At 42.9% G+C, this 25,083-nt stretch overlaps 1 protein-coding gene across 1 annotated transcript in view; it reads right to left on the reverse strand.

The window, feature by feature from the left end:
* TMEM132B (transmembrane protein 132B) overlaps positions 1-25,083 on the reverse strand; it is a gene marked incomplete at both ends in the record, with an annotated part of 174,251 nt that overhangs the window by 93,326 nt on the left and 55,842 nt on the right. Inside the window, one exon of the mRNA XM_079544007.1 lies at positions 11,777-11,917. Coding sequence (XP_079400133.1) covers positions 11,777-11,917 — 141 coding nt within the window. The remainder of the gene's footprint in view (positions 1-11,776; positions 11,918-25,083) is intronic.

The raw sequence follows: 25,083 nt of genomic DNA on the forward strand, positions 1-25,083 counted from the left end.
AGTTGAGCAGGTGAATGTATTCTCTTCCAGATAGGGACATAAGTATTACCCACTTCAAATATTTTACTCACCTTGACCCTTAAACTTTAATGGAAAGATTTTCAGGGTAGTCGGTAATGAATTACTCGATTGACCTCTGTTAAGAGCTCTAGAAATCGCCCCAAGCCTCTTGCTAACAGCATGAAGTGCCTGCTGAGAGGCTCAAGAAGTTGATAACGGGATACAGAGCGTTTAATTGCTGGTCACTAGTTCAAACCTCGCGTAAAGCAGGGATGGCCAGGAGTCATTGCCACAGAATGCAGTTTGGCTCTTGATGCGAAAGGAGATGTGGAAAGAGCTATGAATCTTCCCCTCCTCAGCAGAGCCCGTAACGTAAATGTCCCTGCCACATTCAGTGCTATATGGTCCCTTACCATCAGTTATGGGGACACTGCTACAAGTAATTGTCCATGGGCAGAGCATGGAGGGCTGCTCTGCACTGCTTCTGTCCCAACCTCAGGCAGCCCCTCTCATCTAGACAGAGTGGAACCTTTAGCAAAAAATCAGGGGGGAGGAAAATACATTTGTAACTAAAAATAAAATGCTATTTCATTTGGTGACTGTGTAATAGTGATTTTATACAGTGCCGTTAAAAGTAAAATTCAGATAGGAGGAACTGCTGACTGCTGCTAAACTGCAGAATTTTTACGTTCTTTGAGGCAGGAACATGTCAATCTTTTATATGTCTGCAAAATGCCATGAACATCTATGGCACTGTATAAATCACAAAGAGAACGATGCAAGCAAACAGAAGTTATGGGATCTTATCTCTTCGGCAGATTTTGCCCTATGGATAAGGTAGCTTACAAAGCAATAATGAAATACTATCAGCAAAATAAAGTTTTAGTGGCTTTTTATTCTTAACAGCATTTTGCTAGCACCCTGTCAATAGAAGCAGAGCTTCAACTGGGACCAAAAAGTTCTGATTTGCATATGTTATCATGCAAAATGAGATTTTATTCTACTCTTGCCTTCAGAAACACTGAGCCATGTATAAGATCACATCACCAAAATTAAAACAATTTATTGTACTGGAAGTCTCTTCTGTTAGTTTTGGCCAAGTTCCCAGTTCAAGTGATTAGTGAAACCACAGAAATACTAATTAGCAGTGCAGGGATCCTCAGAACTTCCAGTGTTTGTGTTCACGGTGTATTAGCAAGTAGACTGACCATGTTCATCTTACAATTACTGACTGCTCCATCACTAATTGTCGAGACAAGAAATTAAATCACTAGCAGAAGACAGATGACTTAGGGCTGACCATGTGGAAGCCTGCCCTACCACAGCATGCAGTCCAGCTGGGCTAATGCAAGAGCCCTCCTCAGCATGACCAACGTGCAAAAATCCCCTGCACATTCGTGAACTCATCCTAAGGAGTTTTTTTCAGTGTTCTCTCTTTGCTTTCTTGTCTTTTGAATCTCATGAAATTTTCATAATTTTTTCATGACGAGAAGAATCTTGCTTTTGCCTTTAGATTTGAGATGAATTCTTTTATTAAATCACACCAGGAGTCTGTGACTTACTGAATAAGCATTTGAGGATACATGATAAAAACTGCAAGACTTGTCAATATGCATCACCAATACTACTTAATAAGGCTGTGCATCACAATTGATTCCTCCACAGCACTTTGAGAACTTAGAGAGGAGTTCAACCACTGGCCCAAGGTCAGGTGCAGACCATGGACCCATTCAATCCTGATCAACTCCCCAACACTTTGGTTTCTGAACAGCCATCGTTATACAAGACACCATTTTGACCAGAAGTGAACTTAGATTTTCATCCAGAGACCCAATTAAAGCCATCTAAAAGACGATTAAGTCGGGTACAGTGTGTACAAATGAGTGATCTGCCCCAGTCTTTTGGGGCGCGTTTTGACTCCAGTGTTACAGCAATCCAGCACCAAGCATATTATTGGCACATACTGACAACTGAACAAAACTTTCAAAGGCAAAACATAGAAAGCAGCTATGAAGGGAAATGGGTCTTTCCTCGCCTCATCAGATGAAAAGTGCATTGGCAGCTCCACAGAAGATATCCAAAACTCTAATTAAAATGTTCTTCCTAGAGCAGGCCCTAACCCTGCCATATCCCAACTGCAGCACACACTTCATATTCCAGAAGGCATCTCCCACATAATAGTTTAGCAACCTACACTGTTGCCTGGAATAGAAAAGTACATCAGACTTGAGCAATTAAGTTTTTCTGTGCTACATAAGCTGGAGAAGAACCACACAAAGAAAATAGCACAGAAAATGAACCGATGGATTACAGGCATCAGCACTTGCAGATAAAGGAGTAGTTTCTTTCCCTCATTCAGTAATATATTTGGAGGAATAAGGCTCGTGCTGACAAAGAAAAATGTAACAGGCAGGACTACAAATAAACGTGCATTTAGCATTCATTTCATCACAGAGAGCTCCAAGTTCAATTTAGGATTCACATTCTGCCTCTGTCACAGAGATATCCTACCGTTTAGGGTATGGAAACATTTAAAATGAATTTTATTTGAAACAGGGAGACAGGTGTCATTAAGGAAGTTCATGCATGCCGAAAACATTTTATTTCTGTATTTAAGCGTGAGGTCTTACTGCAAAAAAATAACAGAAATAAAGCTTAAATTGGGGCTTTTGTGCATTAACATGCTTTGTTAAAAAATTCCTGATGTACAAAACTGAAAGATATGAGAATCAACCACTCACGGCAGGAACCCAGAAGCACACTTGCAGTGTGCAGCAGATTGTTGTTCCACCATGCCTGCAGCAGCACTACAGCTCACATCGCCACCTCAGTTCTGCTGATCTCTGCAGAGGGAAGGAGTCCAGCAGACATCCTCTCATCAGAAGAGGTGAATATAAGTGAGGACCAACTGACAGCCCAACCAAAAGCTTCAGAAGTTCACTGGATCATGAGGCATGAGCTCAAATTGTCCCACTGCAGGTGGTCAACTCCTTATTCTATTCAACAAGTTGAATGAAATCCTGCCCCCGGCCACCCGGTTCTCCAGCTTGTTACGATACTTACTGTTATTATATTTTTAAAAAGTAGAGAATTTGTACTGTAAACCACAAGGAATGGAGCTCCAGTGCCTTTAAGCATTTGTGCTAAGGATAAACGCACAAATGGCTGAGCACCTCCAAACCAATGCAAGTCCGCTGGTACTTTCAGCTCCTACATATGATGTGGTTTTTTAATTCCTCCACTAGGGATCTTTTGGAACATGCAGAAGTTCACCTGGCCGAGGGCAACAGCGTACATAAAACCTGAATATTAGAAAAGTTGAGTGAATTATACACTGGGAAACAGGAGGGAGCTGCGGTGCTGTGCTTGACCCATTCTGCTATGGTGTCAAACCTCTATAAAAGGGCAGTTTCTGCATCCATCCAAGAACTGCCACCCATGCTCTGATCCCTCACGTGCTGTGACGTGGATGACATTTATTCAGCTGAATAAGGAAGGAAGTGGCAAATTTCCAACATCACTAAACACCAAGCAACCCTTAGTCCAGCTGAACGCAGAGCAACTATCCAATTACTGGATTTCAAAGGAGATCAGCAACCCCTCAAAAATGATACAAAAAAGTGAAATCAAGGTGTGCAAACCAGCATGGACATCTGCTCTTTGCTGTGTGAATTTCCAAGGACTGCAGAATTCTAAAATACCCCACCTCTCACAGTAGACCCTTTCTGAAAGGCTCTCGAAGGAAATTCTCTTCTACAGTGTGTTTCTCGGCCAAAAGTCTCAAGGTGTTGTTCATTAAATAAAAAACAGTTTTCATTATTAAAGCAGTCACAGTCAATATGTCCCATACTCATCCTGAACATTTTTATTTTCTTCTTAAAAATTATTATCTACTTTTTTTTTATGGCAAGGCTCGGGAGTGACAGATGATCCATCAGATTATCTACTGATTTTTAATGACAGCATTTTGCATTCATTATTCCCTACTTAAATCACTCTTTTTAAAAGAGGAATAACTTATTTCCTACTCCTGTCAGCAGAGAAATTAAAGAGTACACCATTAAGAAGAGTGCTTATCTAACAAAAAGATCCACCAGTCAGATGTAGGAAAGCAGCATGGCTGAAAACTGCCCAGCAGGGAGAGCAAAAATACCTCTGCTGCCCGCTCAGTGCTCAGACCGATAACTTCTGGAGTCAAAACTCCACACTAAAAAATCCTAAGAGAACAACCTAAATTTCTTTTTGATCACGCAATGCTGAGCACACCCTTTTTTAAAGAGTTGAAGCACTCTGTTTGGGTGGGTGATGCCAACCCAAAGAGCTGCATCACCTCTGCGGTTACCTCAGAGGACCAGGGGATTTGCAACAGTGACGAGTCTCCATTTACAGATTCATCGCACCGGTGAATGTGCAAGGGCTCTTAGCTTTCATCTGGTTTCATGTTCTCCTCAAACAAAACACTGAGGTTTGATTAAAAAATAAAAAAATCATACACTGACACTCAGCTTACTTTCTCTTTTTGCAAGAGTTACATTACGGGTTTCAAAAATAATCTTTTCAAGTTATAAACATGGGTGAGGAATATCAATGGGAAAATGACTGAAAAATTCAAACTAAAGCAAGAACTAATTCATGCAAACTTAATGCTGGGATATTATATAATTTATTTGGCACAGATGATTCAAATAAATCACAGTAACAAACTTAATATTTGCCTGTACTTAAATAGTTGCCTAGCAACATCACCTCCTAACAATAAAATGAGTTCAATTTTTGGCCAAACGCCTAATAAATGAGTTGTTAGCTTTGGTACTTTCATGCACTGGCTGTTAAGTAAGCAAGTCAGCACACACTGCATGGAATTCCTACGTGTGCAGGAGGCTCTGCTACAAGTCAAGCTCATAAGCCAGTAAAGGTGCAAATTAAACATGCCACACATACCAGCTCTCCAATTTCATACACATTCAGTAATCTTTTCCGGTCCTATTATATCAAGGAACAATCCAATTATGGCTCTCAAATCTCTGTGTACAGTTGCCAAAAATAAATCCCTTAGTAACATTTCTAATATGCTCAGGAACATTTCTGTGCGACAGAAGAGTTCAATTTCCAATTTCAACAATATTTTCAGGTGTGACACACTAATGCCTCTTATTATACATAGTGTGTCTTACCATCAAGACCTGTATTTTCCACACAGAGCTCTCCCTAATTGCTGACTCCAAGTACCTCCTTTATCACTGTAACAGGCATCAGCAGAACCAAGTTAGGTACTTAAGAGCAAGCAGTTACTTAAGTGGCACTCTTCTGAATCTAGACTTCAGTTTGCCAGAAGAACAGGTTTTATTACTGGGAGTATGTACCTAAGTACAATATTTACAGAAGAATCAGGTCACGTTTGTGGGTAATGGTTTTGACCACGTGTTCTCCATCCCTCTCCACTAAGCTCACTGAAACTTTCCTATCAGCAAGGATGGACCTTCTGTGGTAACTCACATGCAGTAATTCAAACAACCATGAAAACAAACAGACTGGCAGAGCCTCAGAGAAGCCCACTGACTCTTGAGTATGTCATACTCCCTTTGGCAACTAATATGGAAAAGCCATGCAAGCACCAACGGATGAATAACAATTTGAAGTCATTCACTCATCAGCATGCATTAGGTATTTGCTCCCAGCCTTCCTGCTATATTCTCTCAGCCCTAATTATGCAGACTATCCTACCCTGAAATTAAACTTTCCCAACTGTTACATTAAGATTCGCATCTAGGAATGATATACCCAAAATGAAGTTAATTAGGTCAAATTCAAAAACAAGACTCATTTCAGAATGATCAGGCTCATCTTTCAGAGGAAATATCACTCAAAATATGCACTGAATCAGGTTTTGTGGAACACATTGGTGAAGAGGTTATTGAAGCCACTTGGTATATTTGTTGTTGAACTGAGGAAACCAAAGTATCATTGAGTTGCACATATATATTTTTTGCTATTTAACCCAGATAATATACAAAATCAAAGACATGTATTAAGAAATGTCTTCCATTGGCTTACACCTTCTGAACTGCCAATATACATATATGGAGATCAAAATTGAAAGGGCCGAAATTAAAAGCTCAGTGTTTGTCTGTCAAACCGCTTCTAGAACCAGGAAACAGACTAAAAAAAGCCTTAAGCCTCAGACACAGCTGTGACCTATCGAGTTATCAGAAATCAGAATCAGCTCTTCTGATCCCAGCATCACACCTAGAGGTGAGCAAGGCCTGATGATCTAACTTAGATGCTCCTTATGTCAGATGTTACCAGCTGTTAGTTTTCCACATCATTTTCAAGCCCCTGTACCACGTCATCTTAAACCACTGAATACAGGTGAATACTGTTGAGTTCTTCCAAAAAGAGGTTTCCCACTTTCCAGATTTTCCAGACAACTGTCAAAATCCCTTGCTGTACTGCTCGACGGGTTTTTCCAGTTATCAAAGATGCATTTGTTCAAAAACATCTCCTTGGGCCATAATAAAAGTACTGCACCAGCACAGCACGGCTGCCTTAAGAAGAGCCACTACTTTCTTGGATGCATGAACCACAGTAAAGAAGCAATTATCCAGACTAGCAGTAAGTAATCCCTCTGACCCGTCTCTTCTGGGGACTTTACCAGAGCAGCAGTGAGTTTAACTAAGATAGAGGAAGAAACAGCCATCTGAAAAAGCCGGCTGGCCAGGAGAGGAATCATGTGGTTATCAGGCTATTAGGCTCCCAACAGGAGATGGACAGAGAATTTCATTGTTCTTAGCCTTGAACGAAAAGAAGAAGAAAAAAAAAAAAAGAAAATATCCTCCTGAAATGGTACATTTCCATTTGATCCTAAAACCGCAGCTTTCTACACTAAGTGGTCCTTCCTACTGCTGTTAATTGTCTATTATTTTTTATGCCCTCTTTAAGCTACTGCGAGGTGTCAGCGCTTTTATCTCACTGAAACATTTCCAAGCCTGCTTGGATTCTTTCATACAAAAAGGCACACACGTAAAGAATAAAGGTTAGTTAAAATTCTTCTTATCGGGTTTTCTGTGTGACACCATTGAGTCATTTGTGTTTGAAAATGTGTGTGGATGCTTCTCAGTGGAACACTCTTTACACAAAGCAGAGCAGACTCCATCACTCATAATAGAGGTCGCAACCTTAAAACCGGTACGTTGAAGATAAAAATTCTCTTCATCAATGGCTCAAGAGACGGTGCAGCCTTGGGGTCTGGCCAAGGCCAGAGAATGAACTCCTACAGGATCTACAGGCCACCCTCACTCCACATTCAAAGCACATTTCTTTGCCCATGACACTTCTGACCTAAGCAAAGCAGCAAGTGCATAAGAATAGCAGAGGAACACCCAAGGCAGTATGCTGCACCACACAGTCTGCGACTTCTGCCCACACCTTCAGCTCCTCTTTCCCTTTTCAAGCAAAACCTTCCTTCCCAAAGACCCAAGGCTGCTGTGATGGATGCAGTGCCCAAGGACAGGAGCTCACACTCTTTCTGCCTCCCCTATCTCAGACCAGGGCCAAGCTTTAAAAACAAAACCAAACGATACAACATTTTTGCTCAGTTCATCAGCTCCAATAACACAGATTTACTTTAAATAAATACGTGCCCATATCTTAACTGACAGCCAATTTCACATCTTTTTTTTCTTTTTTTTTTTTTTTTTCTCCTGAGATTTCAGGTTCAAAGGGCATTCCCAAGTGCAAAAAAAAGAAGTGAATTATTTCAAAACAGCGGGCTCTATTTGCATACCTATAAATACATGAAATAACTGCTTTCCCTGATTTAAAGATACATATGTATAAAGATACATAGCACACGCTATGGTTATAATTTTTTGAAGTCATTTAAATTATTTTTTTTTAATTCTTTTTTTTGAAATTCTTTTTTGAATTCTTTGAACACCTTTTAAAATGGCAGAGAAATGGAATATCATTGCAGAATATTAATTTTTTATTCAAGTTTGAAGATAGATAATGTCAAATGCCGAACAGCTGAGTTGGTCTGCATCAATTAAAAAAGATATAAATTGTCCATGCAGCAGAACAAATAGTTCTGACAGAAACTTAAAGAAACCTCTGAAGCTTCCAGCTTCCCTATTTCTGCCTTCTGAGCGTCCCTCACGCAAGTTTAATTTATGCAGTGATGGATATCCTGAGAGATGGAAGCTGCATTATTGACACGGAGATAAAATAATCCCTGAGTGAGAAGAACAGGTTTGGTCACTTTATGCTCAGCCTGCAGGTGAAATCAATTTCAGTAACTTCGCCAGTTAGCATAAATACAACCTTTCTGATTAAAGTACTACTTTGTCATGGAATTAGATTCCTCCCCAGCTAATAATCCAATAAAATGTAATGACAGTTATCCTGAGTGAGGAGAACAATGTCTCTTTTACTCCCTTCCAAAGGAGAGAGGCCACTTCTCAGCCTCGACTTTTGAGTCTGTCCACCTCGTTCTTGTGAGCCAAAGGTCAGGAGGTCACACCAAGGTGCCATCCTTCAGCTTTCCAGCAAAGTAGAAACCCAGCACCATGAAACATTTTGCTTTGTGGGGCCTTTCAAATGAGAACACCAGCGGTCTGAAATAACCCAATCCTAAAACAAGCAGGATCACGGGCAAAGTTCCTGCTATACCATGTCTCTGGATATCAGTGCAAAGTTATGGGGCACAGCAGCTTGCAATAATTCAACATGTCACCCTACAGCACAGGGTAAGATGCCAGTCCTTCACACATACAGCAGTTCTGCATGGACAGCTGGGAGCTCCTGATTCTTATCTAAGCCTGCCAGCCCTGACTTCCTCTGCTCCTTGCAAAACGCACTCTGCACAGAAACCCATTAAGGTTCTTTCCTATGGAAGAGAAGGACCGGGTTCCAGCTGCAGGCATCATCCAGGAGCGTTTGTGCTTGAAGTAGAAACTGTATCTTTTTGAAGCAACAAACTTCTGATCAACTAAGTCTCCCACAATATGATTCATGGAGTTGCCCCCAGCACAGAATAAGCACCGAGGACAACCCATCTCCTTGCTGAATGAGCTCCCAAAAAGCTCCTTTGAGATGACAGCAATGGGGGCAAAGCAAGGCTCTGCACAGAGCAGAATAGGTGCATGCAATATACTTGTGTATATTTAAAATAAATCTTTTTATACCCTTTGTTCAACTACGTTATCAAAAGAGGTTTTAAATACAAGCTTCTGGGACGACTAAAGAGGTGAATTTATGAATGTATTCCTAACAAAACACACTCTGCAAAGCTTTAATCTGTGAATTGTGACAAGCTTGGACAAAATGGATTTTTAATAGAATATAATGTAAACTGCCTGAAACATTGTGATAAGGATTTTTTTTTTTTAAAGTAATGCGCAGAAAAGGCACGATGCACTCTGCATGAAAGGAGGAAAGGTCTTAATTTAAACCATTTTAATGAACACTCAATTTGTGTAGGGAAATGTGAGAAACGGAGATGAAAACCTCATGATAACGATAACATTGCGGAGGGGAGAAGGAGAAGATTAGGAAAGTAAGCAAGTTTGAAAAGGCTCCCACCGATAACAGCGGCTGAAGGGAATGGAGAAGGGATTGCCACCACACTGCAGCCCAACAGGGCAGATCTCCTTGCAGCAGGGAATGCTGCAGGCTCTTACTGGGGTCATGCACTGGGGAGGAGGGAGCAGCCCAAGTGCAGAGCAGTGGAGAGGCAGTGGACAGACAGATAGCAGCAGTGCAGCAGAGACATGGCAGGATGGTTCTCGTTTTCACCAAACCTCTGCTCACATATAAACTGCCCTTAAAAAGCTCCCTGAGTTACTCACAGGCAGTTTTGCCACACTGACCTCAGCAGCAGCAAGTTCAAGCCTCCGCTTGTTTACACAAAGCATCAGAATCCCTACAAAACACTTAACATTCTCCAAAAGAAACGAGAGGGCCACCGCTATGACCAAAAAGGCAAATTAAAGCAAAGATCAAAGCTAAATATTTACTCTAAGCACTACAGTATTTGCAAATCTGGAAGCGATCTTTCAGCAGTTTCCATTTGCATACTTTAATTAATCCAAAAATATTAAAACTAATCTCACAAAGGAAAGGGTCAAAGTATTAATTAACTCGAGATTCCTTGCTTTTGTGCAAATTAACAGTTCAATACAAAGCAAAAATCAGTTTTAAGAAAAAGTAAGTTACTGTGACAAGTATAATTCCATGGATTAGTGAAACCACGTACAAGGCAGTAAGTTTCAGTACCTTGCCTGTTCTTTTTTAACCTTAAAAAAAAAACAGTTGCATTAGGTAGAAAGTCTCCTCTGTCCCACCAAACCATCTTCAGTCTTCCTCTTGCCTCAGCATTTCACACCGGGGCCAGTGCTGCACCCCCAACCCCAGAGCCACCATACCATGAGCTTTCCACCACCAGTGGGTCCAAGGCATTGGAAGAGTGAGGAAATGTAGTTGAAAGACAAAGGATTTGGTGACAAAGCTTATTCCAGCCGCCAGAGCCCTGCTTCACCACTGCAGGAGCTCGTGGAACCCCAGCAAAAAAAATAAAGAATGAGAGGCAGCCACAATTTGCAACAGCACAAATTCAGACTTGCAACTGCGATGAATGGAAACAAGAGGGAAATCTTTATTGCTGATGTTGTTTGTTTTTCAGTGGGCAGGAAGGGCATGAAGCAGGTAACGAACTGAAGTGTTTCTGTGACTTTTAATGCCAGAAAACTCTGCATCACTTAAGAGACTAAACGCATAGGAACCGCCTCCCCTCGCTTTGTGTGTTTGCAAAGCAAATGCCCACATCCCACTCAGTCACCTCCACTCTCCATCCTTACTGAAGAGAAACAGGAGCTTTCAGTTTGCCATGCGCTAGGCCTGTTTTACACATCCAGCAGTTTTCCTTTTTGTCACTGAAAAGTGAACCCAAGGTGAATAGCTCTCACCTCAGCACTCATACTGCAGGTACCCAGAACTCCTTTGCTCCCCAAATACAGCTCCAGAAGTTCAACAGAGCAGAACTACACTTTGCATGCCAAACCTTTGGCAATAATCTTCCTAGCTCTAAACAAAGAGCTTTCAGGAAGAATGGGTGCAGAAGGCTCCTCAAATCAAAGTTTTGACATAAAGTTTTGTGCTTTTCTAATTATGATGCAATTTAATGCTAAATGTATGCACAGTGTACTCTAAATGTACAGTAACTGCATGATAATGAAGAGAAATTGCTTGTATTGTCAAATACATAATTCTGACTAACAATATAAATTTCTCATTATGTTTGATATAGCTGGCGGGAGCATTACCATAACAAATGCACCCAGCATTCACTAGACTTATTCATAGATACTCATAGGTGTTCTGCACCATTAATAAAGAACACTTAATAGCTATTACTTCTGCAGCTTTTCAAATAAAAGAGACAGCATTGTCCTATTTCGATTATTTCTCAATTATTCTCCATATTTTTCTATTCTAATCCATTTATTTATCCATTGGCTCTTTGGCAAAGGGACTTCTGCTGCCCTTAAGGTGCAAGAAAAGAAAACGTGAGCCAGGACGAGTTGGCTGCCTCTAGTTACACTCAGCCATCTATTTCTCAAGCTCAGAAGCGAAACGAAAGGAACAAAGCTCTAATCACAGCACTTACAGCTCTTCCAACACAGACAAGAAGGAGCAAATGCTACCGTTAAAAGAGCAATAGTACTCATCAGAAAAGTTTCCATCAGCATTTCAGCAAGAGTTAATGCACAGAGGAGCCTACCTGCTTTCAGGGTCCGGGTCATTGTGCATGCAGGTGATCGTGGCAGTGGTCCTGGCGCTGTCAGTCTCCTCTTGAACTCCCCACTGGTCCGCATCGCTGACTCTGACGTCCAAGATCTTCACACCTGGGGCAGTCTTAATTCTGTTGGAGAACCACAGAGATCTCCTTAGTTACAGACCCCATACAAATAAATCCACAGAGGTAAACAGAGGAGATGAAAGAGGAAATATTCCCTCTTGCATTAGTAATAGACTGATACGTTGCAACTGCAAGTCAGCCTGCTTCAAAAATAAAACAGGCCCAATTATTTTAAACAGATGAAGTATGAGTTTCATTATACGCAAAGGTGGTTAATTTTCAGCTGGAACAGTGTAGAAAGAAGTATAAGAATGCTTTCTGCTTCAGTGGCACCAGTTTGATACAAATGAAACAGATGTGACTAAGCATAAGTTGATTTAATTTGTTGCGTCTGTCCTGCAGTCTAAGATGGAGGTTCAGAGCACTGTGATATAAAGTAGATCCTCCTGCCTGCAAACCTTTGGGAGTGAGGTGGCTCTTAATATTAGGGGGATTTGCATGGAAAAAATGTGCTTTGCTGCTCAAAGACCACAGCACGGGAAGAGAAGAGAAGGAATGTGTTAGGATAAACCCTGGACACAGGCTGGAAATAATGATGCCATTGCACTGGGATCTACCACATGGAGTATGCAAAACTTGCTGATGGAAATAGTGTGTCGACATGAAAAACCTTAACTTCCCAAGCACAGGTAGCACTAAAAGCATGCAGTACTTGGTAAACATCACAATTTTTTGCCATTTGCTTGAACAAAAAAAAAAGTCCACGCTCCAGCGGGGCTCTGCATTAGGAACAGATTGCTAAGGAATAGGAAACAAACTGCTTTTAATAGCAGGAACTTCATTCGTGCAGCTTGACTCCAGAAACAAGCCTGGGATTTCGACAGGAGTGCTGCAAATATGCCTGGAGAACAATTAGGCTGAAAGCAACTGCTATCGTGCCGCATTCGCCACTACTGTGACTTAATTAATTAAAAGCAAGGCCAAGAGGGACCTCTTAGTTGTATGGTGGAATTAAACGGCAACTGCTGTGACATGAAGCGTTACTTAACAGTGAGTTGTGATGGATTGGCCCCAAAGCCTCGTGGCCAGTCGGCCCTCACTCCACTCAATTAAGAATCTCCTTTAAGTTGCAGCTGAGTTCGTGGTCCGGGATCAAACTCACTTCAGCACTCAGTGGGTGGTCTTTTCCTCTGAGAAGGAATTAATTTGTCCTGCTTTTATGATGCCCATGTTTCTCCCTGCGAGGCTTTCCTGACGTGATGGACCAAACCCATGCCTGGCATAACCAAGCTGATGAAAAATGGTTCCTGGAGGGAGAGAATTTCATTTGATATTTTTCTAATTGTTTCCTTCGTGTTTCTCCGCAGACATTCATATCTCCAGACAACATGCCTCAAAGCTTATGTGCCCTTTCTGTATCGTTTCCTCTTCTTTTTTTCCATAGGAACATTCATTTATTTTGTAGTAATTACACTGGACCAAATCATTCCTGCAAAACACCTACATGGCTTCATTTCAGACGGGCTTGTAGTTTACATGAGAGAAAGAACCAAGCCTTCAGCAATGGAGCCCATCTTTTTTTCTTTAGATATAGTCAACTGCACTTCAGGGGGATCAAAAAAAAAAAAAAAAAAAAGGATGCTATTTTAATTTTCTCTTTCCCAGACAAAATTATATACTTTCAACAAATTCACCTCCCCACTGTCCCCTCACTTTACTAATTTTTTCTTGACAACAAGCTTGGAAAACTCTAACCCAGCTTTCCACCCAAGTCAAGGCCCTGGTGAATAAAAGTTTCATTGAAGGGCAGGAGATGCATGGGGCCAGGACAGCTGGATTACACCACGATTTCAGGATTCATCAGCCTCTTCCCATCTGTCAGAAGCCTGTTACGCCCTCCCACACAGCTCTTGCACTATGGATACCCTCACTCCACAGCACGCTCTGTCTTCTGCTCCACTCTGAGCCTGGTGGGTCTCAACACCCCAGCAGGATGTGGTTCAGGAGCAGGCTACAGCCAGGTGGGACCTTTGCACAGCTCCATCCTCCCTCTCCTGGGTCTGAATGCAGCCCATCTGAGCAGCAGCTGAGGTTCTCCCACTGTCCTGCTCACCGCTGGGCTCGTCCTTCAGGGCACTGTTCCATAAGAGGAGCTCATTGACTGCGCTTGCAGCCTTCATTCACTGCCTATCCATCCACTGTCTTGCTGGTTTAGCATCAAGTGAACATCACATCCACTGCTTCCCTGCTCTGTTTTCCAAAAACATCTCCAAATGCTGCATTTTAGGAAAATTTCCAGTCTAATCCTTTGCAGTGCGTCTGCTCTGGTGGGCTGAGACAAGATGTCATTTTGCATTTTTGGATATCAGTACAGCCAGAAAGGTTGAAAGAAGATAAAAAAAAAAAAAAGTGAATTCAGATTCTCACTTAGGAAAAAGTCAAGAAATTCAAATCGAGCAGCCTACGTACGGAAGGTCGGAGCCCACTACTCTTCTGATAAGTGATTCATGTCTTTTAGTCAGCCCCCAAATCCTCAGGCACAAAACTGCTGTGAGAGTTGCTGACTCAGAGCATGGAAAAGAATGGGAAAACCCACTGGGAGTTGACAGGAATCGGAGCAGAGATGGTGAATGGCCAACGCGAGAGCCCAGGCGTTGGGTACTGCCTGCTATGTGCCAGGCTTCAGTAACAAGCTTGGGTGGATTGCTTCATTTCCTTACACCTCCTTTCCCCATACAAACTACAGGAAAGTGCTGTTCTTCCATCTCCTAGGGAGCTGCAACAATGCACAGAATGGATTGGAAAAAAAAGAAGTCTGACGTCCTTTAAATTTACCACCTGTATTCACAGTCTGTACCACAAAGGAGGTGACCATTTATTCATGATGCTCTCTTCTTTAGGGCTGGAGGGAGCCCAAGAGAAATGTGACATTCTCAAGCACAGCCTTTCATGACACTTATGACTGTGAGATCTTCAGAAGAGAGAGCTGGTGGGGATGGAGGGGGTAGTGTCAAAGCTATTCAGAAAGGGAATCGATGACAATTACTTCACGAGTGAATCTTGCCCTCCTCTCCACCTATAAATGCGGAATGGAGGAAGCTGCTTTCGAGTAAGATTGCAGAATACATTTGCTATCCCCAGCAGAGCTTTTTCCCCCAAGCAGTGTGCCCTCCATGTACTGGGTAATATAAAGCTGGAAACATGATGGACTGAATGGAGTGGGTAAGAGAAGTGTCCCCAGCCTGCCAAGTTGGAACAGCTATTTTAAAATGCAATCCCAGCCTTAAATGTATGCGACCCCATGAATTCAGCAGCTCTCTCATTTAGTACAAGAGGAGGAGAGGGGAAAGTACAAGCAATCACCAGGGCTGGGATGTAACTGAAAGGCTGCAAGAGGGATTTAGGCAGATGAGCACCAGTGAAACAGTGCCGGGACTGCCACTGCCTCCTGGTCAATTAGCTGCAGCATCTGAAAGGTAAATGTGGGCAACACTCCCAGCACCCCACCTAGCAGCAGTAATTGGAAGTAAAATCTTGGTTAAAAGAACTTTAAAATAGAAACAGAAGAGAAAGATGTTTAGGAAATAAAGCAGGAATGTGCTCACAGCAGATGGAATGTGCTCAAAACGATAGGAAAAAGACTTTTCCAGAGCTATTTTAGAAATCCGCTCATCTCTCCCCAGCCCATTACAGGGGAAAACATAATCCGAGTTAAATCCTCTCTCAATAACGTACTAATAATAATGGTTCTGATCATACATTTCCTTTGCAGTTTCCAAGCACTTCTGCATTCAGTCCTTCAACGCTCCTTTTTAGCCCAATTAAAAATAAAATCATCGTCCTTCCATACAGGCAATCTAAGCCGTAGGCCAGCTTGGCTAACCCAACCAAAATCATACAGCTTCTGCAGAGCCAGAAAGGCTCCCATCCACCCCAACTTCATGCTCACACATCGGCTAGACACCCCGACCCATCTTTAACTCCACACACCATGGAGCTGAGTAATTCCAAGCCCTCACAGAGCATTTTACAGATTTGAAGAATCGCACAAACAGCGAGCAATTAGTTCTGAATGAGGTCCCCGGGGAGTTTCTAGTTAAAATACATGTGTTTTAAGATACATTAAGCCAAGCACTATAAATTAAAATAATCGCTGAACTCAGACGTAACAGCTGAGAACTTTCAGGAGTGTGGGAGAAACAGGCAACTGCTCCCGTATGGCAGGGACACAAGCAGCCCTACATAGGGGTAGAGCATATTTTCTGAAGTATTTATCCAAGAATGTTATTTCTTTGTTCTCTTATGTTTTAAAAGACTTGTCACAGCTTTATGTTCAAGCTATTTCCCTATCAAATTCTTCTTAAAATAGCAATGCTAGGCCAGCTGTGTTTGTATTAATGTCACAGTGAGTAAAGCTATCAAAGTATTTAAAATGCATATCAAAATACACAAAGATCCTGGAACGAACCAAGCCTTCTTCTAGAGGCCACAAGTATAGGAGCACAAACAATGTGCCTTTTTGTCACATAAGTGAAACAGGCAGCCTGCAAAGCCTGGAGGAGAAGTGTGGGCAGATGTGAAACAGAGGGCATTGCAGTGCACCAAGCAAAAGGAAAACCCCAAAGTGTTAGAATGATGACATCAGGCGGTTGAAAACTTAACGTGACCCTGGTACAAACCCAGTGACAACATGTACTACCAGTAAAATGAAGTGGGAACTGATGGTGGGACAAAAACCCACCATATTTGGCTTTATCCCTAAAGAGAACTCAACAGAGACGGAAACAACGACGTCCTGGGTCAGCTGGAGTGTTACTCAAGATGTTGCCTCTTCATTTCAACCCAGCTGAAACCTACTCCACAGGCCACTCCTTCATTGCCAGCCCAATGCATAACTGCTCCAAATTATTTATCAAAACAAGACATAGATTCACTGCGCTCTGCCTGTTCTGAGACGCCATCATGGGGCCAAGGTTCCTCGTCACCAACCCACAGAAATGCCTCTCACCTTCACACCACATCAGGAAGTTTGCCTTTTCCTCTCTCCGGGATAACTCAATTTCTCTCAGCGTCTGCTATTTTTATATAACCTTTTGTAGCTGTCTTATTTAACCCCATCAAGCAGTGGGGATGCAGTTGCTAGGAAAGCAGTTATTACTGCTGTATATCAAAATATCTCCATCCAACAGGCGCTCAAGGAATAAAAGTCAATGCCAAAGTACCAGGAAGAGCAAAGTAAGAGAAAATAGCTGTGGTGACCAGTGCAAGGCAAGGCAGGAACAACGCTGACATGGCGGCCAAAAAAGCAGAAAGCCCTGGGGAGGTGGAAGCCCTTTGCAACCTCAGAGAGGACTGATGCTGAAGACTCAGAACGACACAATTACCACTCCTCTAGACAGACACATGAAGCTATCAACCTATTTTTTCAGCCCAGGGAATGGATCAAAATGTGCTAGGCATCAGACTCGCTAGCATATTGGATTTTGAATAATGAGAAGAGTAAACAGGGCTTTTCATTTGGATTCTGACAGTACAGTGCTTTCCACGTGATAAATCAACTGTTAAGAAAGACAAATTAACACAGCCTACCCTTGAAGCATGATGGCTTGTGATTCAAAGGAAGCTTTTACAGAAGCACAACCAAAATAAGGTGTGGCATGACCAACAGGAGGTGGTGCTGGGCAGACCAAAATCCTCCCCCTGCCTTTCAATCAAACTCTACATAGAACTTAGCTAAAAAAGTACTCCAAATTTTCTCCAGAGGTCCCACTTTTCCTAAAAGCTTATAAATATTTTAGGAGAGATTCTCTGCTCTGTTCTAAAGCACCAGAGATCACTGAATTTCACATGGAATTCATGATATCGAGAAGATAAATTTCACATCTGAGAAGGTGAGCCAAAGAAGGAGGGGTCACTTCTCATGAGTTTGTTCAAAGGGAAAGTGCCTCAGAAACTCTTACTAGATACAAGACTGCATTCATAACATTAGCAAAGAGCACGTGAGCATCTCCAAAGCAGTCTAACATTATCACGTCTTTACACATCCAAAAGGAAAATTCCAAGTTTTTGCCTTTTTTCTTTTAAAGGAAAGAAGGTATTTAGGTATTTTTAAGTGTTATCGTCACACGATAGCAGAAAGTCCATTTTTCAGTTTGCTCTCTCTCTTACTCAGGTACATAAAACAACAGTGGAAAGACACTCTAATAGACTTGAAATTAAAGCTATTAATTTTTATCCTTATTTATTGCTGTCACAAACCAGACCTGTTTATATGGGTTTGCAATGCTGCTATGGGAATCTGAGAGGTTCTGAAGTCTTTCTGCAATACAAAATCAAAACACTGTCTCCCAGCAATCTCCATTTCTATCAAAATATGTCAGCGGTGGAATGTTTTCCTTCAGGGAGAAAAAGGCTGCCACATACCTGGGCAGGAGATGCTGGGTGCAATCCCTTTGGCTCACAGCACTCTATTAGCCATTTAACTCAACTGGCACATTCAAAATGGGAATAAGCATCTTTTCTTGCCTTGGTATAGAAATCCATTCCAGGGGAAAAAAAAAATAAAATAAAATACTGCAGGTCAAAGAGTTCTGTAGCAATTGGCATTTTCGTAATAAAACTGAAAGCTGTAATTTTTATTTTTTTTCAATCCACCTGAAAATATCGTTGGGTCTTTGACACATTGATGACTATAATTGTAGCATAAGCAGATGTGGCTGGAGATTGTGCTGAAAGCTCTTCAGTCCCACAGCCCAGCCCCCTGCCCACACCACGGGGAAGCGTTCCAGGCCTTTTGGCTTGGCTCACCTGGAGGGCAACAAGCACAGAACACCTGCAAAGAAAAACCCAGATCCAACAGCTGCCTGACGCTTTCAGAGCATTCAATAAACACGAACCGAGTATTATTACTATTGATCAAAAGGGAGAGGGGGAACCTTCTCCAAACTCTGATTCTTGTGCTACCGAACAGCCCTTCCTCATTGGTATGCACACCCTGCTCTGTAAGAGGAGCGATGTTTTCCTTTCCTCCACTCAGTTAGCTGAGTTATGATGCAGTGATCGTTATTCAAAGAGCTCAGGAGTGCCTGCTGCCCTGCACCCCTCCGACACCTGCAGGAACTGAATTATGTGCCCTCTCTTCTGCAACACAACAAGCCGTGCCGTCCCTCCTCCGTGGAGAGGAGAGGTAAAATGCTATAATGGTTTCCTGTAACATAGGGTTGTAGAACAAAAAATCAAAGCCTGCTCAGACTCTTCAACCTTTCTCTGAAAGATCTGATGCACTCCCACTATGTCCTTTACCTTGAAACCAACGCAATGCTATAATAGATGAAACTATCCCTTCAAGCCTAGAAGCACAGGAGAAAATGCATTATCAAGTCTGAAGGTGTCCGAAGTATTTGAACTTGGGATTCTTGCAATCATGCAGAAACACAGCTTTGAAAACTGTAATGAAAATATCAAAGCAAGTCAGAGGTTTCTTCCTGCAAAGACAAAGATACTTATAGGTTTCCTTTTATTGAAAGGCTCCTTTCAGAAATCAGTGCTGCGGAGATGTTTGCAGCCTGAACAGAGTGCAGTCCTCCTGGGAGACGGCGAATCTTTGTGAAGGGGTCATTTTTCTGCCTCTACAAGTGGGAGGGAAAAAAATAAAAAAAAAGAAAGAAAAAAAATAAAAGAGAAGAAAAAAGCCCTGAAGGTCACAGTTTCTGAAAGCACCCAAACAACAATAAAGAAAGAAAACTTCCCATCCCTCTCTCCTTGCAAAACCAGATAATGAGCTCCATAGCCCTGTCTTGGCCAACATGGGATGGGGTTTTCCAGCATTTGAAGTCACTGATCACGGTGGCTAAATTTGGTCACCACCTCAGAGACTCATACATTTCCTACAGGGAACAAGTCTATTCAGTACGTACAACTGAAATCAGACTGTGACAGCCAAGCCCCAAGCAGCAGATGCTTGGGAAGCCCACAGCAGCCCACCTGTAGCCCCATCTCTACATGCCACAGCACAAACAATGCACCTTTAGGGCATCTATCACCATTTTTTGATTCTTGCTCTGTACTCCAAACCAAAAAAAAAAAAAACAATAAAGGAAGGAAGGTTGTCAGGAGCACTGCCCAGACTGTGGAGAGGAGACAGTGACCTGAGCACAAGGGAGGGGGAAAACAAAGCACTGCAATGAAAATCCATTCAGAATTAAGAAGGCCACGAGAACTCTGCCTGAACTAGTGGTGGTTGTTTTTATTGAATTATTTTATGGCGCTTTATGTTGTTTAATCGAAGAAAGAAAACGGATGCCATAAAATATGCAGAGCTAACTGGGGCTGCAGAGTACATTGCTGAATATTGCTAGTAATGCCATTTCCCCTTTACTGTCAAAAAATGAAAATATTGTTCTTTATATCCCTGTCACACGGAACAGAGGTCCGCCAGCGCTCACGATCAATCTTCCTAGAGTGCACCTTTACCTTGAGCAGCGTGTGCCAGGATGGAGAATAAGCAAAGCTCAGGAAATAATCTCCCTTTCCACAAGATAGAATTCAATTTCCAGTACAGCTCAGACCAGTACTTTTCTTGAAAAGGTGGTACCATAAATTACAGTAAGAAAGCATTTTTCTGCTGCTAGCAAAAATTTTAGTGAGCATTATGATTACGTGGTTTGTACTCCAGGCACCAACGACCACCAAGCAGGCTAATAATGCGTGAATTCTGATGAGAACCAGCCCTCCAGCTGGGATAAGCCATCAAAGCCTTCTTTCCTGCTTTTTTCCCTCTGCGTTCCCTCTTGTAACAATTTTTTTCTACCTGCCGACAACAGCCTTCCAACATTCTCCTAGAGAGCAAGCACTTCCCAAAGAAAGGGGCACCCCAGGCAGCCCTTTGGCCATTGCCCCAACAGTAGAACGAGGCCATGAGGATGCACCCCTGAAGCCACCCAGCCCTGTACTGCTGTCAGGAAGATCTACCGGCCACAACATAAAAGCTGCTTGCCATTTGTGACCGTGATTGATGGTAATGCAAGAAACTAATGGCATTTCACTTGCTCGTCAAAAGAAATTACTCACCCCGCACCAGCAGGATTGGGAAAGGATTATTTAATACCTGCAGCAATTTTTAATTTAAACTTGAGTGTTTGTAGAAGAGCAGTCAGGCAGCAGCCTGCTTCAGGATGGATCCAATCACGAAGGAGCACATGGCAGATCTGTTCTGTTTGCCAGCAGGGCTGTGCTGCTCAGCTTTGTCTGCAGACCTCATGCATGCAGGACAGATCCTGCAGCCCGGCTCAGCCCCAGGATCCCTCCTGATGAGAGTCACACCAGTTTTGGGACAGGTAGCACTCCTTCATCAGCCACCAGGACAAGGGGTTCTGCAGTCCTTCACCAAGAACTCATACCTACAGGTGGGCTCCAGCACTAAGTGCTGTCCCTGGGAATTTCAGTGACACAAATCACTGATTAAAAAAAAAGTCCCTTAGACCTTGAGTATTTCAAAGCATGCACTGCGTTTGCAATAACAAACGCACTAAAAACAAGCTTTTCCCCTGGGGAGTCGGGGGGCACTGAATCAACTGCCAATAAAAAAGGCTTTGATGCTTTTTAACATGTTCAGTGGTTTTCAGTGAAAAACACTCAGTCAGATACTTTGTCCCACTGAGCATTAAGCACTTACCATCCCTGTTCTCCTTTTGCAATCTCAACTCCCCACCCGTCAGCCATGAATTTGCGATTAATGAGCCTTGTTTAGAGGATGCAAATGCTGAAATAGTTCTGATATACTGGGCTGGAAGCACAGAAAGACGAGCTCATTCAGCGAGGGAATCTGCTGTCCTTGGGGGGAATCCAACCCTCCCAATAAAGGAAACCAGCTGCTCAGTGACTGCAGCAGGGCAGCATGCTGTGCTCTGCCCCGAGGTGCCCAGCCATGCTCTTGCAGCTCGGGATCCAGGACAAAACCATCCCCTTGCATTAAGGATGCCGAACGTCTGCATGCAAGTCTGGGGCCGGCCAAAAAATGGCTGTGATTGGAAGGAGGCTGGGGTAAGCGTAGTTTCATTCTTAACTACAAAAAACAGGCACAAGCTTCAGGTTTAATATAGCAAAAGACCAACAACCTAGGGCCAAAATAGCTATGACCAGTTACACTTAACCAGCAAAACAGCAGCCGCTCCCCTATTGCTTCTCCCCGTGCTGCTGTTTTCCTGCTTCAAATTGTCTATTACGTGCCCATCAGTACTGACGTAGAAATACTGGATTGGAAGAGGAGAGGCTTCAGTACTTTTGACCAGTTTATGAAGCACAACAGGATGGAATGCACTGCTCTGTTGCAGCATTCACTACCAGACACGTTTCAGGAAGCTGACACTGGACACCAGGAGACTCTGCACCTCCAAACTGCAAACCAAGCTGGAGCTTTCCAACCAGCCTCCTGCAGAGGAAGGGCTGTCAGTGCCTGTGCCCTGTGCTGTAATTGTTTCCTCCAGCAGTTACTGCACTGCATCCAACACTATCACGGATTCACATGCCAAGGCATTAAAGTGACAATATCTTCTTTGCCAATAATCGCTGACTCAAAAACCATATTCTCAATTACTTGCATCGATAGCTTGCGAATACTCAAAGGGAAGCCACTTGCTTTACTTTGGCTGAGTTTTCTTTCTAATCCGGTAGTTTGGGTATAAATTACCTGATTTGTTGATGAAAACCTCAAATGACAAAGGCACCATTCACTAAACCACTAACTGCATGGATGTGTTCCTTTGATTTTAAATGGCGTTGAGAATAGCAACTCCCTTCCTCCTGGTACCGCAGCCTCCCTGACTTGAATCTTCACTGTCAAGCCATCACTCTCAATTAACTTCAGGCCCCAAAGACTTCAGGTGTAAACACACTGCCTGCCAGCAGAGCAAAGCCTTCAGAAAGTGAGCCTTCAACCCACAGCACAATGCTCATCTGTCCAAAAGACCAACACCATCCCCCTGAACTACCAAACACCCTCAGCACTGCTGGTGCAATCAGGCTGGTACTTCCTCTTGGGGAGGCTTTTGCCTCATTTTTCACGTAGGAAAAACCCTTTCTTTAGAGATCTTTTGCAGGATTTGGCAAAGCAAAGTGGCTAACGTCATGCACGAGGTGCTACAGAGAGTAAATTGTGGCATTAAGGGAAGTCAAGGTTCAATTTCCTCACACGCAGCAGGGAAATACGTGCCCTGAGAAAGGCCAGATCTGGAGAATGTAATCAACAGCTGCAGATAAATATAAAAATGTAACTGCAAAATGCATTTCTTCATATTTATTACATCTTTCACATCTACATCGGGCAGATTTCATTCCACAGATTGAGCCTGATCTGAAGTCATTTAGTGGGAGGCTGGTAGCTGAAACAAAGCCACATTTCTAGAACAATGTAAGTACACTGAATTTAATGGGATTTCCTGCCACTGGTTTCGAGGTGCAGCCTCTTCCATACCCTCCATTTACACTGAGTGTGGCACTCAATGTCAGACCACTTTTACACCATCAAGTAAAGCACTGCACAAGGGAAGAAGTGCTCTAGGATTGCCTGAGTTTTCTCTCCACGTCCCCTCAGGCAAAAAGCTGCTGGCAGAGTGCAGTAACAGAAAGCACCAGGAAAAATAAGAAAGAAATGCAGTGATTCAAACCTGAACCAAAAAATGAGACAACAACTTGGCAATGGTGAGAGCCTCACTACATCAGCAGGGAGGTCTGCGGGGCTCATCAGGGCTTTCATTACACAGCAAAATGACTGAAAAAAAAATCTCTGCTCACCCACCAGCACTACAGCAGTTAAGTATTGAGATTTCTTTCTGGAATAAGTGCATATTCATTTTGATTGACATTTCTTCACTTCATACATTCAGATCATGTCAGGAGAAAAGTTGACTGCATTCACAGTGTGGTTCCGATTGAGTTTCTAATAGGTACAGCCGTCAGGAGGATGTGTAGGAATAACTTTCAGAACCACTCTCTCTTGGTCTTTCAGCACAAGGAGCAGGCAGGACGTGCTGGGACACAGGGACAGCCCTCAGTGCCTTCATCCAACCCAAGGCACGGAGCTCGTGAGGGACCAGAGGTGGCAGGAGGGCACAGCCAGAGGGAGCAGCCCCCAAACTGGGGCAAAGACGCCAAGGAAAAACTGGCACAAGAAGAAACTCAGCTTAAAGTTTGAGCCCTTGGAGAGCCCCAGCCTTGGGCTGTGCTTCCTGGCGCAAGATAGGCAGCTCCCATTGATCTCAATCACTGCCTAGGAATCAAAAAGCCCCGTGGTTTTCCTCTGCTCATGATCCTTCCTCTGAAGTTTTCTCATTCCCTCAGAAAGACCCTCACGATACAACTTTCAAATATGCCAAGGCTTGTCCAGATGTTCTTCCTTCTCTGCACAGATCTGGGCGACCACGAAATGACCAACCTTCAGCACTCACAACATGGGCACACAGGAGCTCTAGCTACCTCCACCCATTTTAATTTAGACAACGGAGAAGGGAAAAAAAAACAGGGCTCTTCAAACTTAAAACCAACTAGACTCAATAAAATATTTAAAATTGCCCTGCCTGTTAGAGCAGCAGCATCTGCAAAGAGACTGCAAACGATGCCATTGTTTTGCAACACAGTTACCTACAGCTGGAGGCCCCAGGATGCCATTTCAATCAGAAATGTTCCATTCCAAATGCATTTGGCAGTTTGTTCGTCGTGAGAAGTGCTTCTCAAGGCAGGAACTTTCAGAAAGCTGCGAGGAGCGGAACGCAGGTGGCTTTTCTTAAAGCCTGGGTCAAAACACAATTTCTCAGGTTGCTGTAAACATTCTCGTTTAAAAATAAATAAGTAAGCAAATAAGAAAGGAAAGGTGCTGTGCCATGCCTTCTGCACTGCTATTAGGAAGCCGAGAGGCTCCTGCTACACCAGACAAAGCCTTCAGTCAGTCCCACAGAATATTCACAAGACAGAATGAAAAGAACAGTGGGAGGAATTGGCTTAAAAGTGCATTCATTGTACTTTCCTTTGCTATAAATGTAATAATAGGTAACAGCTCCTTGCAGCGGTGAACAGACAATGCTATTAACTCTTTTCTTGCTCCAGCATTCCAACCAGTTACACCCACTCTAAGTGCTAATATCCATCGCGTACTACAGGACAGATCTTGAGGTCCTCGCTCAAACCCTTCCTTAGATGATTTCCTAGGATGATTTTTGCATGATGCTTTCATATTT

Source organism: Tetrao urogallus, assembly GCF_951394365.1.
Source record: "Tetrao urogallus genome assembly, chromosome: 17".
Taxonomy (NCBI): domain Eukaryota; kingdom Metazoa; phylum Chordata; class Aves; order Galliformes; family Phasianidae; genus Tetrao; species Tetrao urogallus.